The sequence below is a fragment of the Polypterus senegalus genome, chromosome 2, assembly GCF_016835505.1.
Source record: "Polypterus senegalus isolate Bchr_013 chromosome 2, ASM1683550v1, whole genome shotgun sequence".
NCBI classification, from domain to species: Eukaryota; Metazoa; Chordata; class Cladistia; order Polypteriformes; family Polypteridae; genus Polypterus; species Polypterus senegalus.
The window spans coordinates 299,396,619-299,415,180 of record NC_053155.1 but is presented as its reverse complement, the minus strand read 5'-3'; the positions used below and the strand labels follow the sequence as shown (position 1 = coordinate 299,415,180).

At 37.7% G+C, this 18,562-nt stretch overlaps 1 protein-coding gene across 2 annotated transcripts in view; it reads right to left on the bottom strand.

Moving 5' to 3' along the window:
* The window catches only part of cog6 (component of oligomeric golgi complex 6), a 216,735-nt gene that overhangs the window by 77,913 nt on the left and 120,260 nt on the right, over positions 1 to 18,562 (bottom strand). For both annotated transcript variants that reach the window (XM_039745832.1, XM_039745833.1), the window contains exons 7-8: positions 15,921 to 15,991; positions 12,284 to 12,377 (exon numbers count right to left, since the gene is read on the bottom strand). In XM_039745832.1, the coding sequence (XP_039601766.1) occupies positions 12,284 to 12,377; positions 15,921 to 15,991 (165 nt within the window). The remainder of the gene's footprint in view (positions 1 to 12,283; positions 12,378 to 15,920; positions 15,992 to 18,562) is intronic.

Genomic DNA, 18,562 nt, shown 5'->3' with positions numbered 1-18,562 from the left:
TGTCCACAAACGGATTCGGGGATTGCTGCCACGACAGGCACCGACCACCTTGCGGCCACAGCTCCAGTCAGCCGCCTCAACAATAGAGGCACGGAACATGGCCCATTCGGACTCAATGCCCCCACCTCCCTCGGGACGTGGTTGAAGTTCTGCCGGAGGTGGGAGTTGAAGCTACTTCTGACAGGGGACTCTGCCAGCCGTTCCCAGCAGACCCTCACAACACGTTTGGGCCTACCAGGTCTGACCGGCATCTTCCCCCACCATCGAAGCCAACTCACCACCAGGTGGTGATCAGTTGACAGCTCCGCCCCTCTCTTCACCCAAGTGTCCAAGACATATGGCCGCAAGTCCGACGACACGACCACAAAGTCGATCATCGACCTGAGGCCTAGGGCGTCCTGGTGCCAAGTGCACATATGAACACCTTTATGCTTGAACATGGTGTTCGTTATGGACAATCTGTGACGAGCACAGAAGTCCAATAACAAAACACCGCTCGGGTTCAGATCTGATAAGAGCTGTTCGGTCTCTGTACAACCGGTGTCAGAGCTTGGTCCGCATTGCCGGCAGTAAGTCGAGCCCGTTTCCAGTGAGAGTTGGACTCCGCCAGGGCTGCCCTTTGTCACCGATTCTGTTTATAACTTTTATGGACAGAATTTCTAGGCGCAGCCAGGGTGTTGAAGGGGTTCCGGTTTGGTGGACTCAGGATTGGGTCACTGCTTTTTGCAGATGATGTTGTCCTGTTTGCTTCATCAGGCCGTGATCTTCAGCTCTCTCTGGATCGGTTCGCAGCTGAGTGTGAAGCGGCTGGGATGAGAATCAGCACCTCAAAATCCGAGAGCATGGTCCTCAGCCGGAAAAGGGTGGAGTGCCCTCTCAGGGTTGGGGGAGAGATCCTGCCCCAAGTGGAGGAGTTCAAGTATCTCGGGGTCTTGTTCACGAGTGAGGGAAGAATGGAGCGTGAGATCGACAGGCGGATTTGAGCCGTAAGGCAAAGCTCTCAATTTACCAGTCGATCTACGCTCCTACCCTCACCTATGGTCATGAGCTATGGGTATTGACCGAAAGAACGAGATCGCGAATACAAGCGGCTGAAATGAGTTTCCTCCGCAGGGTGTCTGGGCTTTCCCTTAAAGATAGGGTGAGGAGCTCAGTCATCCGGGAGGGGCTCAGTGTAGAGCCGCTGCTCCTCCGCATCGAGAGGAGTCAGATGAGGTGGCTTGGGCATCTGATCAGGATGCCTCCCTGGTGAGGTGTTCCGGGCACGTCCAACCGGGAGGAAGCCCCGGGGAAGACCCAGGACACGCTGGAGGGACTATGTCTCCCGGCTGGCCTGGGAACGCCTTGGGATTCTCCCAGCAGAGCTGGAAGAAGTGGCCGGGGAGAGGGAACTCTGGGCCTCTCTGCTTAAGCTGCTGCCCCCGTGGCCTGACCTCGGATAAGCGGAAGAGGATGAATGAATGAATGAAAAAAAACAGTGGCATGCTCCTAAGAATCCGATAGTCTAATGCGACTTTCCCAATGACGAAGACCAACCAGTCTGTGACTGGCTAAAACAAAATCAAGCAGGTCTGGATTTATCTTTGGTCAGAGGGTGGGCTCTTTGGATGTGAGTGCTGAGAATCAATAAGGATTCAGCCAGAGGTACAGTGCATGAAATGCAGCAATGATGAATAAGGAACATGCAAGGTTTGTGAACCTCACAAGCAGAAGAGAAGCTTGTCTTTCAAATGTCTCATGTTTTATGTACTAAAAACAAAATGGAAAAAAGAAATAAAGGGCCGAAACTGTGGCTATAAATGCACAGCAGTTATTAACCCTTCACTCATCTGTCCAATAATTAGTATTTTAAAAACCATAAGAGAATAGAAAAAATAAAGGCCAGAGATTGCTGCTGAATTTATATGGTTGTTAAACCTTCGCACAGTGCTGCTGTCAGTAAGCAGAGAGCAAACTGTGCTAGAAGACTGGCTCTCACTTAGTAAATGTGACATGCCAAGTAATTTGACTTGACGCAGACATGAGATCAGTGACTGTGATTGACAAACCTTACATACCCTAAGACAAAAAGTCACATGATGTGTCATTAGATTTTGATAGGATTCTGACCTGATGAATACTTACTCGTCAATGCCTCATTATTACAATCTTAAGAATATTTTTCTCTGGCTCTGGCAGGAAAAAAAACATTTATCTATTCAGTAATTAATTTACTGAACCTTGTTATTTTAATCCAACATTTAAACTAAATAGAGCAAGATCCTATTCCAGCAACATCAGGCACAAATGAGTAGATAGCCTTGGACATAAGGACAGTCCACCTCAGGTTATATTTAACAACAGTTAGCCTAACTTCGGGATTTGGGAGAAAAATCCTCAGGACCCAGAAAAAGACTCATAACCAGTCTCAAAATACTATTCATTACACTGCAATATAATTCACATAATAATATGGTACAATTATATTGAAATTAATATTAATATGCGCTTAACAAAATTGTATGGGGTCTGCAGCACCATCACAAAAAAAAACTTAAGGATTAGTAATGTCAAATGATGTTCAGAATTATGGACACAGCACCTTAAGCTGTTGAAATATTTTTATAAATATATATGAGTGATGCCACAGTGCCCAAAGCCATGGATATTTCTCTATTCCTAGGACATCAACAGTCATGAACCAAAATGGATGAGCAGAAAACCAGAGACATTTAAATCAAGGAGAATAGCAAAGTTTATTAAAACAGAGAATCAAAGTACAAGAATTGTGGGAAACAGTGCATGTCAATAAACAGCTCCAAATAAATAAATCCACTAAAATCCGTGCAATAAAACAAAGAAAGTGTTTTTTGGGTGCAGATAATCCAATAAACAGAAATTCCAAATTCCTGAAAACACAGGGAAAACCCTTTTTTCTGTTACTGCTCTTCCTTTCTCTGTCCTTGACAGGACTGAGGGAGTTTGCAACAATGGAGCCTGCTGAATCCCTCATCCACCACGCAGACCTGCTCCAGCTTACAAATGCTGCCCTTTCTTTCCACTCACTTTCCAGCCTCTTCCTCCAGCGATTGTTCTCTTTCCAAAATAACTCACAAAAATGCATTCCTTTTTCTACCGTTAAACTGCTCCCCTTTTATTTTGCTTACAACCCATCTGGTGTCTGCCGATTCCATTCCACATCTCGACTGGCAATCATATAATTAAGCCAGTGCATGTGTTCACGTGCATGTTTTGCACCAGCACAACCTAAAACAGATTGTGCTAAAATCAATTAAAATCATTCAAGTACTTAAACAATTAACACACCATTATACTTGACGTCTACAATATGTTTATAATCTCTTAAATGGACAAAAATCTCAGTATAAATATGTAAGCTTATTGTAAACCTAAAGATGGAGAAGCCTCTTAAACATCAGTGCCACTGCTTTTCTTGTGAAAAAAGTGGGTTACAAACAGCACACGGAAATTCTGCCTTGTTCAACCATCAGTCCAAGAAAAAAATGAAATATTTTTAAAAATTCAATACACAAACTATACAACACTTTCTTAGTCTTTCTCAAAATATGATTTAACACAGTAATATAGTATTAATTATCAAAGTAATATAGCAGTAAACTTACAAAATGAAGAGAGATATACACTTAAAACTGTATGCATGTGATTAATTGTTCTGTGAAATTTGGAAGTAATAAAAATGAATATTTTATATAAAAATGTGCATGTGAAAATGCAGTAAATCAAAGAACATCTGACAGCTAATAGTAATACAGCACACTATTAACACAGGAGAAACAAAAAAACCCACATCACAAATATAACAGAAATTTTAAAATCACTACAGCTTAATTAGTCAGTGTTATAAATTGAAATAGTCACCTTTTTTAGAGAATGTTAATGATCAACTTGTGAAAACAACTCATTTTATAGGGTTAATTTATCTGTGCACAACAGTTTTTCCATTGTGTTCAAACAAATAAAAAAAAAAGACAAAAGGAGCCATCTTGTGGCTAATACAAAAATTAAACACGTTTTCTTAAAACTATGGAAGAAGGATTTTTTTTTAAGAACCTAAGGAGGAAAACTGTTTTTGATAAATAACTTTAAACTCATGAGGAAAAACACAGTTGACTGCATGAACAATTTATCACTTTATATTACTGGGTAAAATGTGTGTTGTTGCTATAAATATTATTTTCTTCTGTTGTTAAAAAGCAATAATGGTTGTTTTTTCCACATGTTTTGCCTTGAGTTTAGAGTTATCCTTTAGGAATAGATAAGGCAGGTTAACAACTTTTGAATTCTCTTATTTTTTTACAATTATGCCATACATTTATTTACCCCGAGAAACTTTCTTTGTAAAATTAAATATTATTTACAATTTGAAAAAAGGGCACCTACTGCTTCTGAGATTGTACAAATATCAGAAAAGTGAACAAAGTTATTGTTTTGACTATTTATTTTTAAATAAACAAGCTCTTATTTTATACCGTTACCGAAATGGGTAAATTGACCGTCGGACAATCTGGTTTCAGTTGTCCGCGGAAAAGTGCAATTTTCTGGAGAAAAATGAATTATATGTGCTGTGCAGGGCACATTTTTACCACTACTTTCAAATTTTAAGCATTTGGGTACGTACTTCGTGCAGAAAGAGTCTACCTAGGCATGTTCTTCATGTCTTAAATTGGTATTCAATATTGTTTACAAAATGATGGCTGATTTTTCAAAGGGGAATCACTCTTGTGGTCTTACATAAGTATTTTACCCTACTATTTACACGCTTGGAGATGCGGTCATTTTTTTAATGCCGACGTTACGATGTAATTTGATGATTTTTCATTATTATCGATAACTATTATATATTATTGATAAAATTAATTTTTTCTACATAAAAATGTGGTCATTTCACCTACAGTGCAATTGTTTGCACCACATAAAGCTTGTTAGGCAGTTAATCTTTCCTGAAATTTGCGATTTTGCGTAGATTATGATATATTGAGGAGTTAAGAAATTTATTGCATGACATCAATTCTGTTGAGCTGTCTATAGATCGTTTTTGATTAGAAAATTTTTCATATAAAACAAGTTGGTTTTATTAAAAATAAAGAAGAAAACATTCTAACGGTTTCCAAATGTTATGAAATATCAATAAAAATCTTCACTTAGACGCGATTATTTTTTTCCCTGACAACATCGGTAATATTTACTTCTTTGGAAATGTACCATCTTGCGGAATTTCGAATATGTCATTAGGAATTACCTGCGTAACCCATAATGCACTGTGGTAAGTATGTTGTTCTCGCTATATGCGTGTTGCTGAAACTGAAACAATTAGCATCGCGGACGAGAAATGGATCATTGCTTGATTAAAACTGGCACAACAAGCCCTGAAAAACCTACGGGAGCGTATTAAGGCCACGGTGAAAAAAATACGTGAAGACAAAAAAAAAATGTAAATGTCGAGATTAAAGTCGACATTTCCACTTTATTCTCGTAGTTTATTTTATCAGTAGAATGTCGTAAATTAAATTTCATCTTAAAATGAATTTTCATTTACTAGATTTTCTCAAACCCCGTCATAAATTAATATAGCACATTAAATGCTTTATATTAAGTGTTCCCCGACCCAGTTGTTAATCTCTGCACGCTTCTTAAACTGACTTCCTCTTGCACTGAGGAAGCACCGGCGCACATTGACTTCATGAAATTCCACCTCAATGAACATTCAGAATACGAAGATAAACACTTGATATCTTTTTCACGACGGAATGCATTAAAGCATGTATTAGACATGGGTGGAGGGGGACGGTGGCGTGGCTGTAGTGCTGCTCCCTTGCATTAAGGGGTCCTCAGGTCTACGTTCAATGTAGAGAAGTTTATGGCAGGTGTGACGAGGCTCCAAAAAACTGGATATCTGCATGGGTATCGCACAGGTTTAACTGAAATATTGTGTAAATGTTGGGTTCGTGATCTGGATGGAGGTCGGAGACACGAACGCAGAATTCAATGGATGTTTTTCTGAGCAGGCTTTCTTTATTGCATGTTTGTTGTGTCTATCTTACGTACTAAACCCCCAATTCCTATCCTTTGTCTTTCTCCATATAACCAATCACCATAAAAATTTGAAATTAAAAATAGTTATAAACCAAGACCTCAGAGTTTTCAGAAGTTAAAAAAAAAAATTTGTTATACATGTTTAATTATGCCATCCATTCTGGGGTCTAAGCTTATAACTAGTTTTAATTTCACAAATACGTTTATTGTGTGGTGATTGGTTATGTGCAGAAAGAAAAAGGATAGGAACCGGGGATTTAGTACGACAGATAGAAACATGAGTCTAAAAGTAAGAAAAAAGCTGGTTCAATGGAAAAAGCGTTTTCTAAAGCTGAACGCTCGGAAGTTGAGTGTTATTCTAGGCTGTTCAACACTGCTCCTTTAGAAGAGTTTGACCCACGGCCAGCTGTGGAATTCTGGCTGTCACCTGGCAACAGGCACATCACTCATAAAAAAACCTAAAAAGTCATCAGCATCCACTTCTGCAAGACCATCAGTCCAGGAACCATGTAGTTCAGCTCAAGCAGAAATGAACAGCACTCCGTCCATGCTGTCTGAGATAGTAAAGATTCTTGGGGGAGAAGAAGTTGCAAGACAAAAGCTGAAGAACATGGCAAAAAATGAATCAGGACAGTGTTGTTATGTAACTGTAATATATGAAAAAAGAACTAGTGTAGCTATAATGAAGCCATTGTTTATTAGCCAGTTAAAATAAGGGAATCTTTTATATAATGTTCTAGAACAAGGTGGCAAAATACTACTCCCTGAAAGAACTTTTTTCAGTTTTAAAATGGAAGGCAGTTTTGGTATCAATAAAAGAGATCAGAAAAAATAAACTATTCACTTTTCTTATTTGTTTATGGGCAATTGAATTTAACTGGCGGACAAGTGGATTTTCTAAGTTTACTTGTCCGTGGACAAGTAGAAATAAATTTGATTTCCACACCCCTGCCGTTAATATGTCTAAATACAAGATGACCATGTGTTTTGCCTCTTTCCTGCACCTTACCTGTTTGTGCCCAAAAATAGAAACAAGAAAATTCAACAGATCAACAAGAAGGGGAAGCAGGAAGAAAAGGAAAGAGACAGAACTGGATAAAATGAGCAGGGAAACTGTTCTAAGTTTTTCTGTAAATACAGCTGGTGATTGGTGGTGCACATGTGGAAAATGTAAAATAATGCCTATCAAGGATGAATGCCTTTATAATTCCTAATATAGTAACTCCTATCAATTTCATATCTGATGAATGGAGTTGCATAAGAGCAACTAGCCGATATTTACTTTGTCTGAAAATGACTGGAAGAACTGCACAGCAGCACTAGCTGTGTTAACTAGCTTTTCCCAGGAAACTGGGAATCAGATGTATCAGAAGTACTATGTAACTAAGTGCTTTTCTGTATAAACCTGCCTGTGCTCTAATTAAAAAAACAAAATAAATTAACACATTTTATCTCAAATGTTGTAAATGACATTGGATAAATCCATTAGTCAAATTATAAGTAATATTAATATCATTAGGTCACTGGAGCTATTTCTCTTGAACATGCTATACACAATTTTCCATGAGTAAAATATTCCTCTTTTTTTTTTTTTCTTGCTTTTCCTAGTGACTTGGCGACACTTGTTGATGGGCATTGCAAAATACAATATTACAGGTAAGCTCATCCTTTTAGCATTGAAATGGTTAATCAGTAGGAATTATGAGTATATGTTATTACCATTATTAGGTATTTACGATTTTCATTTATTCACACCATTCACTCAAGTACAGTATTTTAATTAGTATTTTTCATCAGTTGTATGTAGTCCCCGTTTAAAGTCTGAAGATGTGAATGGATATGCAAAGCAGTTCTTTAAGTGGGTATACATAAGTGCTGGTACCCTATGTGTTACACAGAGTGATACGCATGGTGCATTGCCCTGTTAGAAATGTAAATGTTATTATCTAAGACTTACGTTTCCCTGTATAATGAGAAAACAGGATTTTGTTTGTGTGTGTGTGTATGTGTTCAAAAGTCAACAATTTTAAAAAACAAAGTGATTAACAACTAATGAAACCCAAAACTACTCTAAAATAAAGAAACAAGGAAACTTTGTTCACAATGGTCAAGAAAATATGTACTCTGTGGCAAAAATAAAATATCCACTCAAATAGGTCATTTTGCATGAAAAGAAAGGCTACAAGTGGTTATTTTAATTGAGTAAAACAGCACAATACTAGCAGATAAAAGCAGTGGAACTGAGACATTTAGATACTGAATGGTGCCTTGTGTTGCATACAGGTTTTTGCAAAAGTTCTATAGTTAATATTCTACAAAAAGTGTGAAGTGAACTATAGATTGGCAGCTCAGAAAGTTCTAAACATGATGCTTCTGAGGTAGCTTCAAAGACACTGCTGTTCAGAATGTGGTGTTAATATAAATGGACATTCCTGCAAGACTCAGTTGCATGGGTATTGTTCTTCGGAAAAAGACACTTGGAAGATCTACCATAAATTTTTGCAAGAAAAGCAACAAGACATCTGTTGCAAAGTAAGACTCTCTCTAATAAGCAGCAGAAATAACTGGCTAATGTAGGTGATGACACAGGTTTCAGTACCATTTGAGAATACTGTCTGGATTGCACTAATGTACCTGTTACACATATGAAGGTGATGCAGACAAATGTGAAGAAAGATTTATCCTTGAAAATTACACTGTTACTAGTAAAGACATGTCTGGCAATCCACTGAGACTACTACATCTCTGTAGAAGGTAGAAAAGTGTGACAGAGGCACTGTGGCAGTCGTTTGTGCAATCTGTAGATACATCTGTGAAATTATGGCTTTGACACACGCAGTACCTTCTGAATGAGTGTGAAAGCCTTTCTGGAAGCTTCCTCCAATAGCCACAACAAACCTTGGCAATCATTAGTAATGCAATTGTTTTGAGATCACCATGGCCCTACCTGAGACCAACATCCTGAATTCTAGTGGCAGCCACCAACAAAACTGACAGACATTTCTTGCTACCACCTCCACCCAAAAAAACAAACAAAAAAAAAACACACAAGTGTGTCTGAAATAACTTTAAGCTGACAAAAAGCACTGGCACGCGCAATTATGTATTCCATTTTTAACAAAAATTAGACTTTAGAGTGAAGAGAATACTTTATATAAGACACAAATGAAAATGGCATGGAGAAAAATGATGGGACCCTTAACGTAATATTTTGTTGTACAACCTTTACAGGCAATCACTGCAAACAAGTGATTCCTGGATCTCTCAATACAATTTCTGCACAGATCAAAAGATAGTTTGGCCCACTCTTCATAAGCAAACTGTTCTAGCTGTGTCAGGTTTGAAAAAATTCTTCTCCACACTGTAGTTCTTTTTCAGTTCTTTCCAAAGATGTTCCTTAAGATTCAAATCCCCTTTGTGCACTGGCAGCTTTTTGAGTACATTAATTTGTTTTGGTTTAAAATATATTACCCGCTGATGAAATTGTCTGGCCTATCTAAATTTCGCCCAAGGGAATGTGTAATTGAACAGCCCTGATTTAAGTGATGGACAGGAGAAGCAACACAAAGTCATTGCAGTCTACTTTGAGTTGTGCAATCTATAGCTTAAGGAGAAAGTGATGGACTTATAAAAACAGCAAAGTTTCCTCAACTCTCATTTCCTCTTTTCAAGTGCACCTGGATAATGGATTAGTAAACACACACTGTACCCAAAAAGTACCTGGTCTGTAGGTCACATCATTCTGTGTTGCAAGTTTGGGCTTTTCACAATGGTGTGTTAGGGAAGAAAAATAAAAAAGGGAGCTTCATACAGACTTAAGAAATAAATCAGAAAAGTTCACCCTATTCTTGGAACTGGCCTGAATTCTTAGGAAGCATTAGCACAAAGAAGAATGTTAACTATGCTGCAGACTGTTATGAACAATGTCTAATGCATCATCTTTGTATCTTTAAAAGTAATCTTTACGTACCCGTTTATCTTTTAAAAATGTACTGTATGTCATACAAGTTAGAAGTAACAGAATAAGAATATCAGAATATTGAAATCTTACTTTTTCTCTTGATCAGTATTTAATTCTATTATTTGTATGTCACAAAGGTTAGATTATCATGCCCATTTTGACAATTATAATTGCGCTGGATCATGGAATTTATTTTGTTCTTATAACAATGTGTTATTTTGGCTAAATGCTTGGTAACTGGATGCATGAATTGTGTATACTGTGGTCAGGAATGTAATGAACATAAAAATGTTTTCACACACTCTAGTTTTATTTGTAATTGCCAGTTTTATTCTGAATTGATGCAACTTATTTGGACTTTTACACAATAAAAATAAGTGCAATGAGAAGTGAAGCAAAATAACAGCTTTTATTGGCTAACTAAAAGATGACAATCTGTAAGCTTTAAAGGCAGCTCAGGCACCTTCTTCAAGCAAGATGTAATCAACCTTTTTAGTTAGCCAATAAAAGGTGTCACTTTGCTTGACTTCTCACTGCATCCATAATGGCTGACACGCAATAACACCCTACTACTACAGATAACAAAAACAGAAAATCAATATACACTCACTAAGCAAACTATTAGAAACAATAGTACACCTGAGTAACCATACAATTATCAAATCAGTCAATCATGTGGTGGCAATGCAATGCATAAAATCATGCAGGTATAGGTCAGGGTCTTTAGTTAATGTTCACATCAAACAATGGATGGGAATAAAATGTGATTTCAGTAATTTCCACTGTGGCATGATATCTGGTGCCAAGATGGGCCAATGTGAGGATTTCTGTAACTGCTAATCTTCTGGGATTTTCACACACCACCTTTAGAGTTTACTCAAGATGGTGTTAAAAAAAAAACAAAAAAAAAAAACAAATATTCAGCAAGAGGCAGTTTAATGTATGGAAATGCCTTGTTGATGATTGAGATCAGAGGAGAATGGTCAGGCTGCCTTGAGTTGACAGAAAGGCTGAGGCAACTCAGATAACCACAATGTGGTGAGCAGAAAAGCATTTCAGAATGCACAAAATGTTGAACCTTGAGGCGAACGGGCTACAATGCATTAACACATCAGGTTCAAATTCTATCAGCCAAGAACAAAACACTGAGGCTGCAGTGGGCACAGGGTCCCCAAAAATGTACAACTGAAGACTAGAAAATACATAGTCTGGTCTGCTGAGGAACATAGACGGTAGAGTCAGAATTTGATGCCAATAGCTTGAATTTTACCCAAACTGCCTTGTGTCAACAGTCCAAACTATTGGAAGTGGTAGGGAATTAATTTATGGCACACTTTGGGCTTGTTATTACAAATCAATCATAGCTTGAATGCCAACGGCCTTTTTGCGCATTGTTGCTGAATATATGCATGCCTTTGTGGCCACAATTTACCCATTTTCTAACATCTACTTCTAGAATGATAATGCACCATGTCACAAAGCAAAAGTCATATAAAATTGTACTCATAAACATGACAAGGAGTTTCAGTGTTCTTCAGTGGCCTTCCCAGTAACAGGATCATGGGATATGGCATAATAGGAGATTTGCAGCATGGAATAAGCAGCTGACAAATTTTCAAAAACTGCATGATATAATCATGTCAACATGGCAAAAATCCTCATATGTTGTAGAATCCAAGCCCCAACGAATTGAGTCTATTTTATGAGCAAAAGAAGGAACTACCTAGTATCAAAATATTGTTCTAAAACAATTGGTTCAGTGAGTGTATGCTAATTAACTTCAAGCATGAGAAAATATATATGATAGAGAGAAAACAAACAGGAAGCAAAAGCAAAAATTAACTGCTGTGCTATTTTAACATATGTTACCATACACACTGTAATTGAAGAATTAACTATATACAACATTGTCTTCACTTTACTTTCTTCCTGCTTATCCTGGTGAAGGTCACAAGCTACCATGCTGCGCTAAAACTTTCGTGTCATTGGAATTTTGCTAATTTTCCAGCATGTTAATAAGATACCAAACAGAAGGATGGCACAAAAGAATCTTTTAAGGAGTGTGATCCTTCCATGATATTCTTACACATACAAACGTCATTATGAGCTTTAAGTTCAAAAAGGTTTGAGGACAATTATAACCCATTTAGACACATAAAGACAACAAGAAAGTGCCAATCTACAATCAAAGATATAATAAGGCTTTAACTGTATTCTTACTTATTTTGCAATATAAATATTCAGCCTACACACGGTGGCGTTACTCACTTGTATAAGACTGGCCTGTCTTGAAGAGATTCCATGGCTTGGGTTAGTACTGGAGAAATATCACATGATTCTTGGGTCAGGGCTCGGCATTCATCTGTGAACAACAAGTGGTTAATTAAAATGAAAATGATTAATATTAGTGATAGCTGTCATAATTTAATTGAAATGAATAGCTTTTTTTTTACATAATCATGGTATTATTTCTTCGTTTTTACACATTTCAATGAAAGATATAAAAGACACACTGTGTGATTATATATATATTGTTCAAAGATGAATGTTCATTATTATATTTAATAATCCAGTACACCTGAACTGAACAAACATCAAAACCAATGCCTTAATGTTTTCTATTTCAGGCATGAAACTGTGCTAATTGTAAAGCGTATTAAAACTGATATACTAATTTTTTGGCACAGAACTAAAATCCAGACTAACCTGATCTGAATTAATAATAGCCTTAGCTTAACCTTGCAGAGAGTGGTATAAACAAATCCAACATATACAGATAAACCTAAGCATAAAAGAAGAATAACCACAATAATAATATTCTTAAATATTTTAAACCTGTACACAGACCCACATTAATATTCAAATGTTATTTAACTTTTCTAGAACTTCTAAATATTCTTTAAAAAAAAAATTAGTTACTTAGTTTGTATATTTCTGTATTTGTGTTGACAAAAACACACTTTAGATAACATCTTTATGTCTTGCAAATCAAATAAAAATCATTTGTCAGACAAAGAGTTTAATATTAATACATTATGTCTTTAACATTAAAAATGTCATTATCTAGCAAAATAATGATGCCAAGTCACTTCACTTGGATTAGATTGTTCAGTATGCATTCTGGCATACAGTAATAGACATTTAGCATATTTTAAACAATACATTATTTACTTCAATGCCTCTGTAAACAATATTTCTATTACTTTAAAAAAAGCAATAATTATTTCATTTACAGTTTTACTTATTTAAGCCAAGGAAGAGTTTATTATATTTAAAGTAACCTAGGACTTCTTGGTGGCCTTCATTACATGTTCCAGATACTCCGCTTTAAGAATGACCCTTCTACATACAATTCTTTTATATGTTTTGTATTTTCTGTTTTTTATTACTTCAATTTACATAAACACTGAGCACACAACACAAAACAACTCTGAACAGGGAGCAGATTTGTTGTAATTCAAGCAATTTCACTGTAACTGCTTGTTTTTTTTCTTTTGGGCCAATAGGTTATTTAGGTATTTTAATATAAATTGATACAGCAATGAGTAATTTTCCATTTTTAATATTTAATTTGCACAGCTAATTAAGGTGTAGATGTACTCATAGATATCAATCTCTGTATTTATACCGTATAGCCTACTTGCACAACTTAATAAAAGTAGGCCCACAGTAGGTACAGTTTTTATTTTAGCCAGTCTCACATGTTTACTCGTTTCTGAATGCCTCTTTGATGAGCTCACTATGCTCTCTTTAAGCAATTTTATAATGGAGAAGTTAAATTCAAATATAACATTTTATAAAAATATACACTAGCTGTCCCCCACGGCTCTGCCCGCATAGTAGTGAAACAGGACAAACATTAAAAATCAATTTAAAAAAATGTAATAATTTGTACTGAGAAGAATTTATATTGATAGCTTTTGTATTCGAGGGCCTCTTGATATATAATATTTGTAGTTTTGCTATCAGGGGCGAGAATGTAGCTGTGTAAAAAGTTGCCAAGGTATCTCTGGCCAAACCAAAGGTAGGTACACTCCAACGTCAAACATTGCCACTGTATCTGATCGTGTTCAGCTCTGACAGGAGAGTGTCCTCCACGTGGGAAGAAGAGCACATGACTATGATATCTCTGCCAATGAGCGGGTATCCTCTAAAACCCACATAGCTGTAATCTCTCTCTCAAAAATGTCAAACATTACTCTTTAACAATCTCTAAATGAAAATGTCTGCTGAACAAACAGGTATCACTAGCTAAGCGAAGGCAAGGTTCTCCTCAATACGTGGGAGACGTAGAGCGACTTGAACAGAGGCTGGCGCATGAGTGAGGTTGGCCCTGCCCAGCTCCCTAGTCCTGAGTTCCTGCCTCTCCCTCACCTCGGCTCGCAGCCTGTCTTTCAGATTCAGGCGAATAAATAAGTGCCACAACCGAAATATGATACTTAGCATGATGAGCGAAGTCTCAAAAATCAACCGGAATGTTCAAGCAAATTATATATAAAAAAAACTCGATCTAAATCCATTAAGAGGTTCTCTCGTGAAAAGCGGACAGACATACAGACAGACATACGTTTGATTTTTTACATGGTGGGCAAGGGAAAAGGTTTCTCAACAAGACCCTAAAAGAGAGAGAAATTGAACGTGGAAAGAGCAATGCAGTGCTCCTGTAAGACATTAAGGAACAGATGTCAGAGACCCTGACCCTTTTTAGATAAAGAAGGTGAGGCCATGATCAGTTGGTTGGTAGGGAGTCAAAACAACTCTTGAGCTATCACAACAGCACATGGTCAAGCTTCTGAACTTCATATTATAAAAAGTATCGTTGAAAAGAGTTTGGTTCTTTCTTTTTAGTCCATTAGGAAGCAGCAATGTCCCACAGGAGTAGTAGTGGAATTGTATATTCCCTTTAAACTAAACAGTCTAAAGCTTTTCTAAGGTACTTGGTCCTTTAAGGACTACAGAAAAGATGGGGGTGCCTTAGCTTCCAAATTTGTACATGCCTTGGTGGCTCCAAGACTTTTACTCATCTACCCCTGACTCCATGAGCGATTCCAAACTTAGATGGAAGTACCTGGTAGGGCTTAGGCTCAGGAGGTGAAAATGGACAAGGGGAAGACAGCCCGACAGCGAGAGAGCACAAAGGAAGGTGAGAGGAGTTATGTGTTGTATTTTGTAAAACATAACCAGGCGCCCTTCCTACTAGTCAGGAATCAAGATCCATTAACAAAAGAAAATCTTTTAACTCAAAATTATGTGAACCACCTCCACATGCCCATTTAAGTGTACTAATAACATTTGCTCAACAGCATAGTGTAATGATACTACACAAGCAGTACACACTAGAAGTAAGGGAAAAACATATGCAACAGATTGAAGCGTTTTCAAGGTGATATATTAAATCATTTGGGATACTGAGGTTTTGTTTTCTTTTTCTGTGCCTTGTAAATCTAAGCAGGAGTGGCAATATTTGTGATGATCCAGCTGTTGGAATGAAAAGAAAACACTGCACTGTACTAGCACAAGCATAACAAAGTGCACACACTGCAAACATTGGCACTGCTACAGAGATTCTCAAATGCTCTGTTAAAATTTTACTGAAGCACTTGGGTTGTTTACTTTTCACAATGTTAAGCAATCTACAGTATATTAGATAACAAAACAATATTAAGTGGCACATGTCCTGGAACTGATATATTACATCATCATACAAAGTTATGGAACCAGAGAGAATAGGAAAATGATTCTTCCTTGGTTTATTTACTCCAATATAAAAGCAAATACTACAATGCCTTTAAATGAAACAAAAGCTTCTGCAGCAAAATTATGTGGCAGAAAATGAATGCTACCAATTTAAAATTGGTATGTACTGCTAATTTAAAGTTAAACTTTTCAAATATATTTAACTTACTTTGTGCCCATCTATAAAGCTGTTCATATGATGTTTCTTGAAGAAGAGCCATCTGTTCCATGATCTCAAGACTACAGAAACACAAAATGAATTGATTATCCTCAGCAGAATGTACTGTATAAGTCATAAAACAAGAGTGAAATGAGTAGTCTACTACTTGAATGAATCTTTCATTCTTCATTTCTTGGATGACTTTATTTAATTAGACCTTTGAGTCAGTGAATAACTTTTCATACAAATATTGTGTCTATGAGAGGAATCCATATAACTTAGTTTAAGTCCATATAGGCAAAGGCAGAACACATACAACTCCACAAAGACAATGACAGATGGCATTACTAACCCGTACTGGAAACTTAACCCTGCTTTTACAGAATTATGTCAGAATCATTCACATATTTAGAAGGATTTTAACAATCAATTCTAATCTAAACCTGAAGCCACTTCCACTACTATTACTTATTAAAACAAGGTCAAAATAAAGTTGGTAGTGCCATTACATTTTAGAACATAACAGAAATGGTTTCATAGGTAGGATCCAAAGTCTGTAAGCATAATAAATTAAGAATTATTTGCATCAGTAAGTTTCAATTAACACTGTCAACTCAATGTAATGGAGAATACAGGCAGTCCCCAGGTTATGTACAAGATAGGGACTGTAGGTTTGAACTTAAGTTGAATTTGTATGTAAGTCGGAACTGGTACATTATTTTAATGAATGCTATTGTTGACCGACTGTAACCAAGTGCTCTGCCAATGAATGATGGAGTTTCACCTCTCCCAGACCTTTTTATTATTTGTACTTTATTTTCAATGGCGATGGTTTTTCTCTTCTTTACTGCATCACCAGCACTTGTCTCTGAAACACAAATCTGATGCATTGTTGAAGGCTGAAGACAAAAGTTTAAGATGAGCTCTTCTGCACAGCACTGTACACGCTATCACAGCAGGAAGGCACCTGTCTGATGTGCTGACAAGAAACAACTTCCTGCTATGTACAGTGGGTACGGAAAGTATTCAGACCCCCTTCAATTTTTCACTCTTTGTTATATTGCAGCCTTTTGCTAAAATCATTTAAATTAATTTTTTCCTCATTAATGTATGCACAGCACCCCATATTGACAGACAAAAAAAAAGAATTTTTGAAATTGTTGCAGATTTATTAAAAAAGAAATACTGAAATATCACATGGTCCTAAGTATTCAGACCCTTTGCTCAGTATTTAGTAGAAGCACCCTTTTGAGCTAATACAGCTATGAGTCTTCTTGGGAAAGATGCAACAAGTTTTTCACACCTGGATTTGGGGTTCCTCTGTCATTCCTTCTTGCAGATCCTCTCCAGTTCTGTCAGGTTGGATGGTAAACATTGGTGGACAGCCATTTTTAGGTCTCTCCAGAGATGCTCAATTGGGTTTAAGTCAGGGCTCTGGCTGGGCTATTCAAGAACAGGCACTGCTCATCACTTGTCCAATACAGTCCCCACAGTGAAGCATGGTGGTGGCAGCATCATGCTGTGGGGGTGTTTTTCAGCTGCAGGGACAGGACGACAGGTTGCAATCGAGGGAAACATGAATGCGGCCAAGTACAAGGACATCCTGGACAAAAACCTTCTCCAGAGTGCTAAGGACCTCAGACTGGACCGAAGGTTTACCTTCCAACAAGACAATGACCCTAAGCACACAGCTAAAATAACGAAGGAGTGGCTTCACAACAACTCTGTGACTGTTCTTGATATAACAAAGAGTGAAAAATTGAAGGGGGTCTGAATACTTTCCGTACCCACTGTACGTAACAGTATAAGCAGGCTTGCTATTGAGAAAGAATGGGTCGGCAAAGGGCGGTTCATCACCAGCCCACCTCACAGTCACCTCTACTACAGTATGCTGCCTGCAGCGTCTGCCCACCGAGAACAAACATGGTGCAGCCAAAGGTGGTAGCTGGTGGTAGTGAATCGCCACCCATCGCCCCTATTCAACAGGCAGCCATCCGAGACACACTACAATGCTACCTCCTGCCGCCCCGTTCACCCTCAATGGCCTCCAATCAGTTGCAACTGTGTCACCGCTTGCAGCATTACCAGCCGCCCACCAGGAACGAATGGGGCAGCCGTGTGTGATGGGTGGGCAGTGAAACCGCTTGCCGCTGGGAGCCGCCAGAGGGACACTACACTGTGTGAGCAGCGAAATTGCCCCGCTCCAGCCTCTATCCTGCCACAACTAGCAGTGACCCCAGGCTGAAGATGACGGAACGGCAGTTACTGAGGCGCATGCGTCGCAGCTGCGGCCTCGTTCATAAGTCGTAGGTCGGATGTCCGTAACCTGGGGACTACCTGTTTATCCTTTCTTGTTCACTTTTATTAAGCTGAAAAGCTCACCAATACAAGCAAAACACAATTCAATCAAAAGTACACAATGCAAGATTTCAGAAAGTTATATTGATAAAACCATAGCCAACATGTAACACCCCACCCTAATCAATTCAGAAAGCCTTACAGACCAAAAACCTATTATGAGATCATTCTTCATGTATATTAGGACATCAAACGATCAAAAAATAAAGGCAGAGGCCTGAGAAGCTACTTCAGAAGACCATTAAAAATTCTTACTAAATTTTGAAAATGATGTCTGCAATCCTGTAATAAGT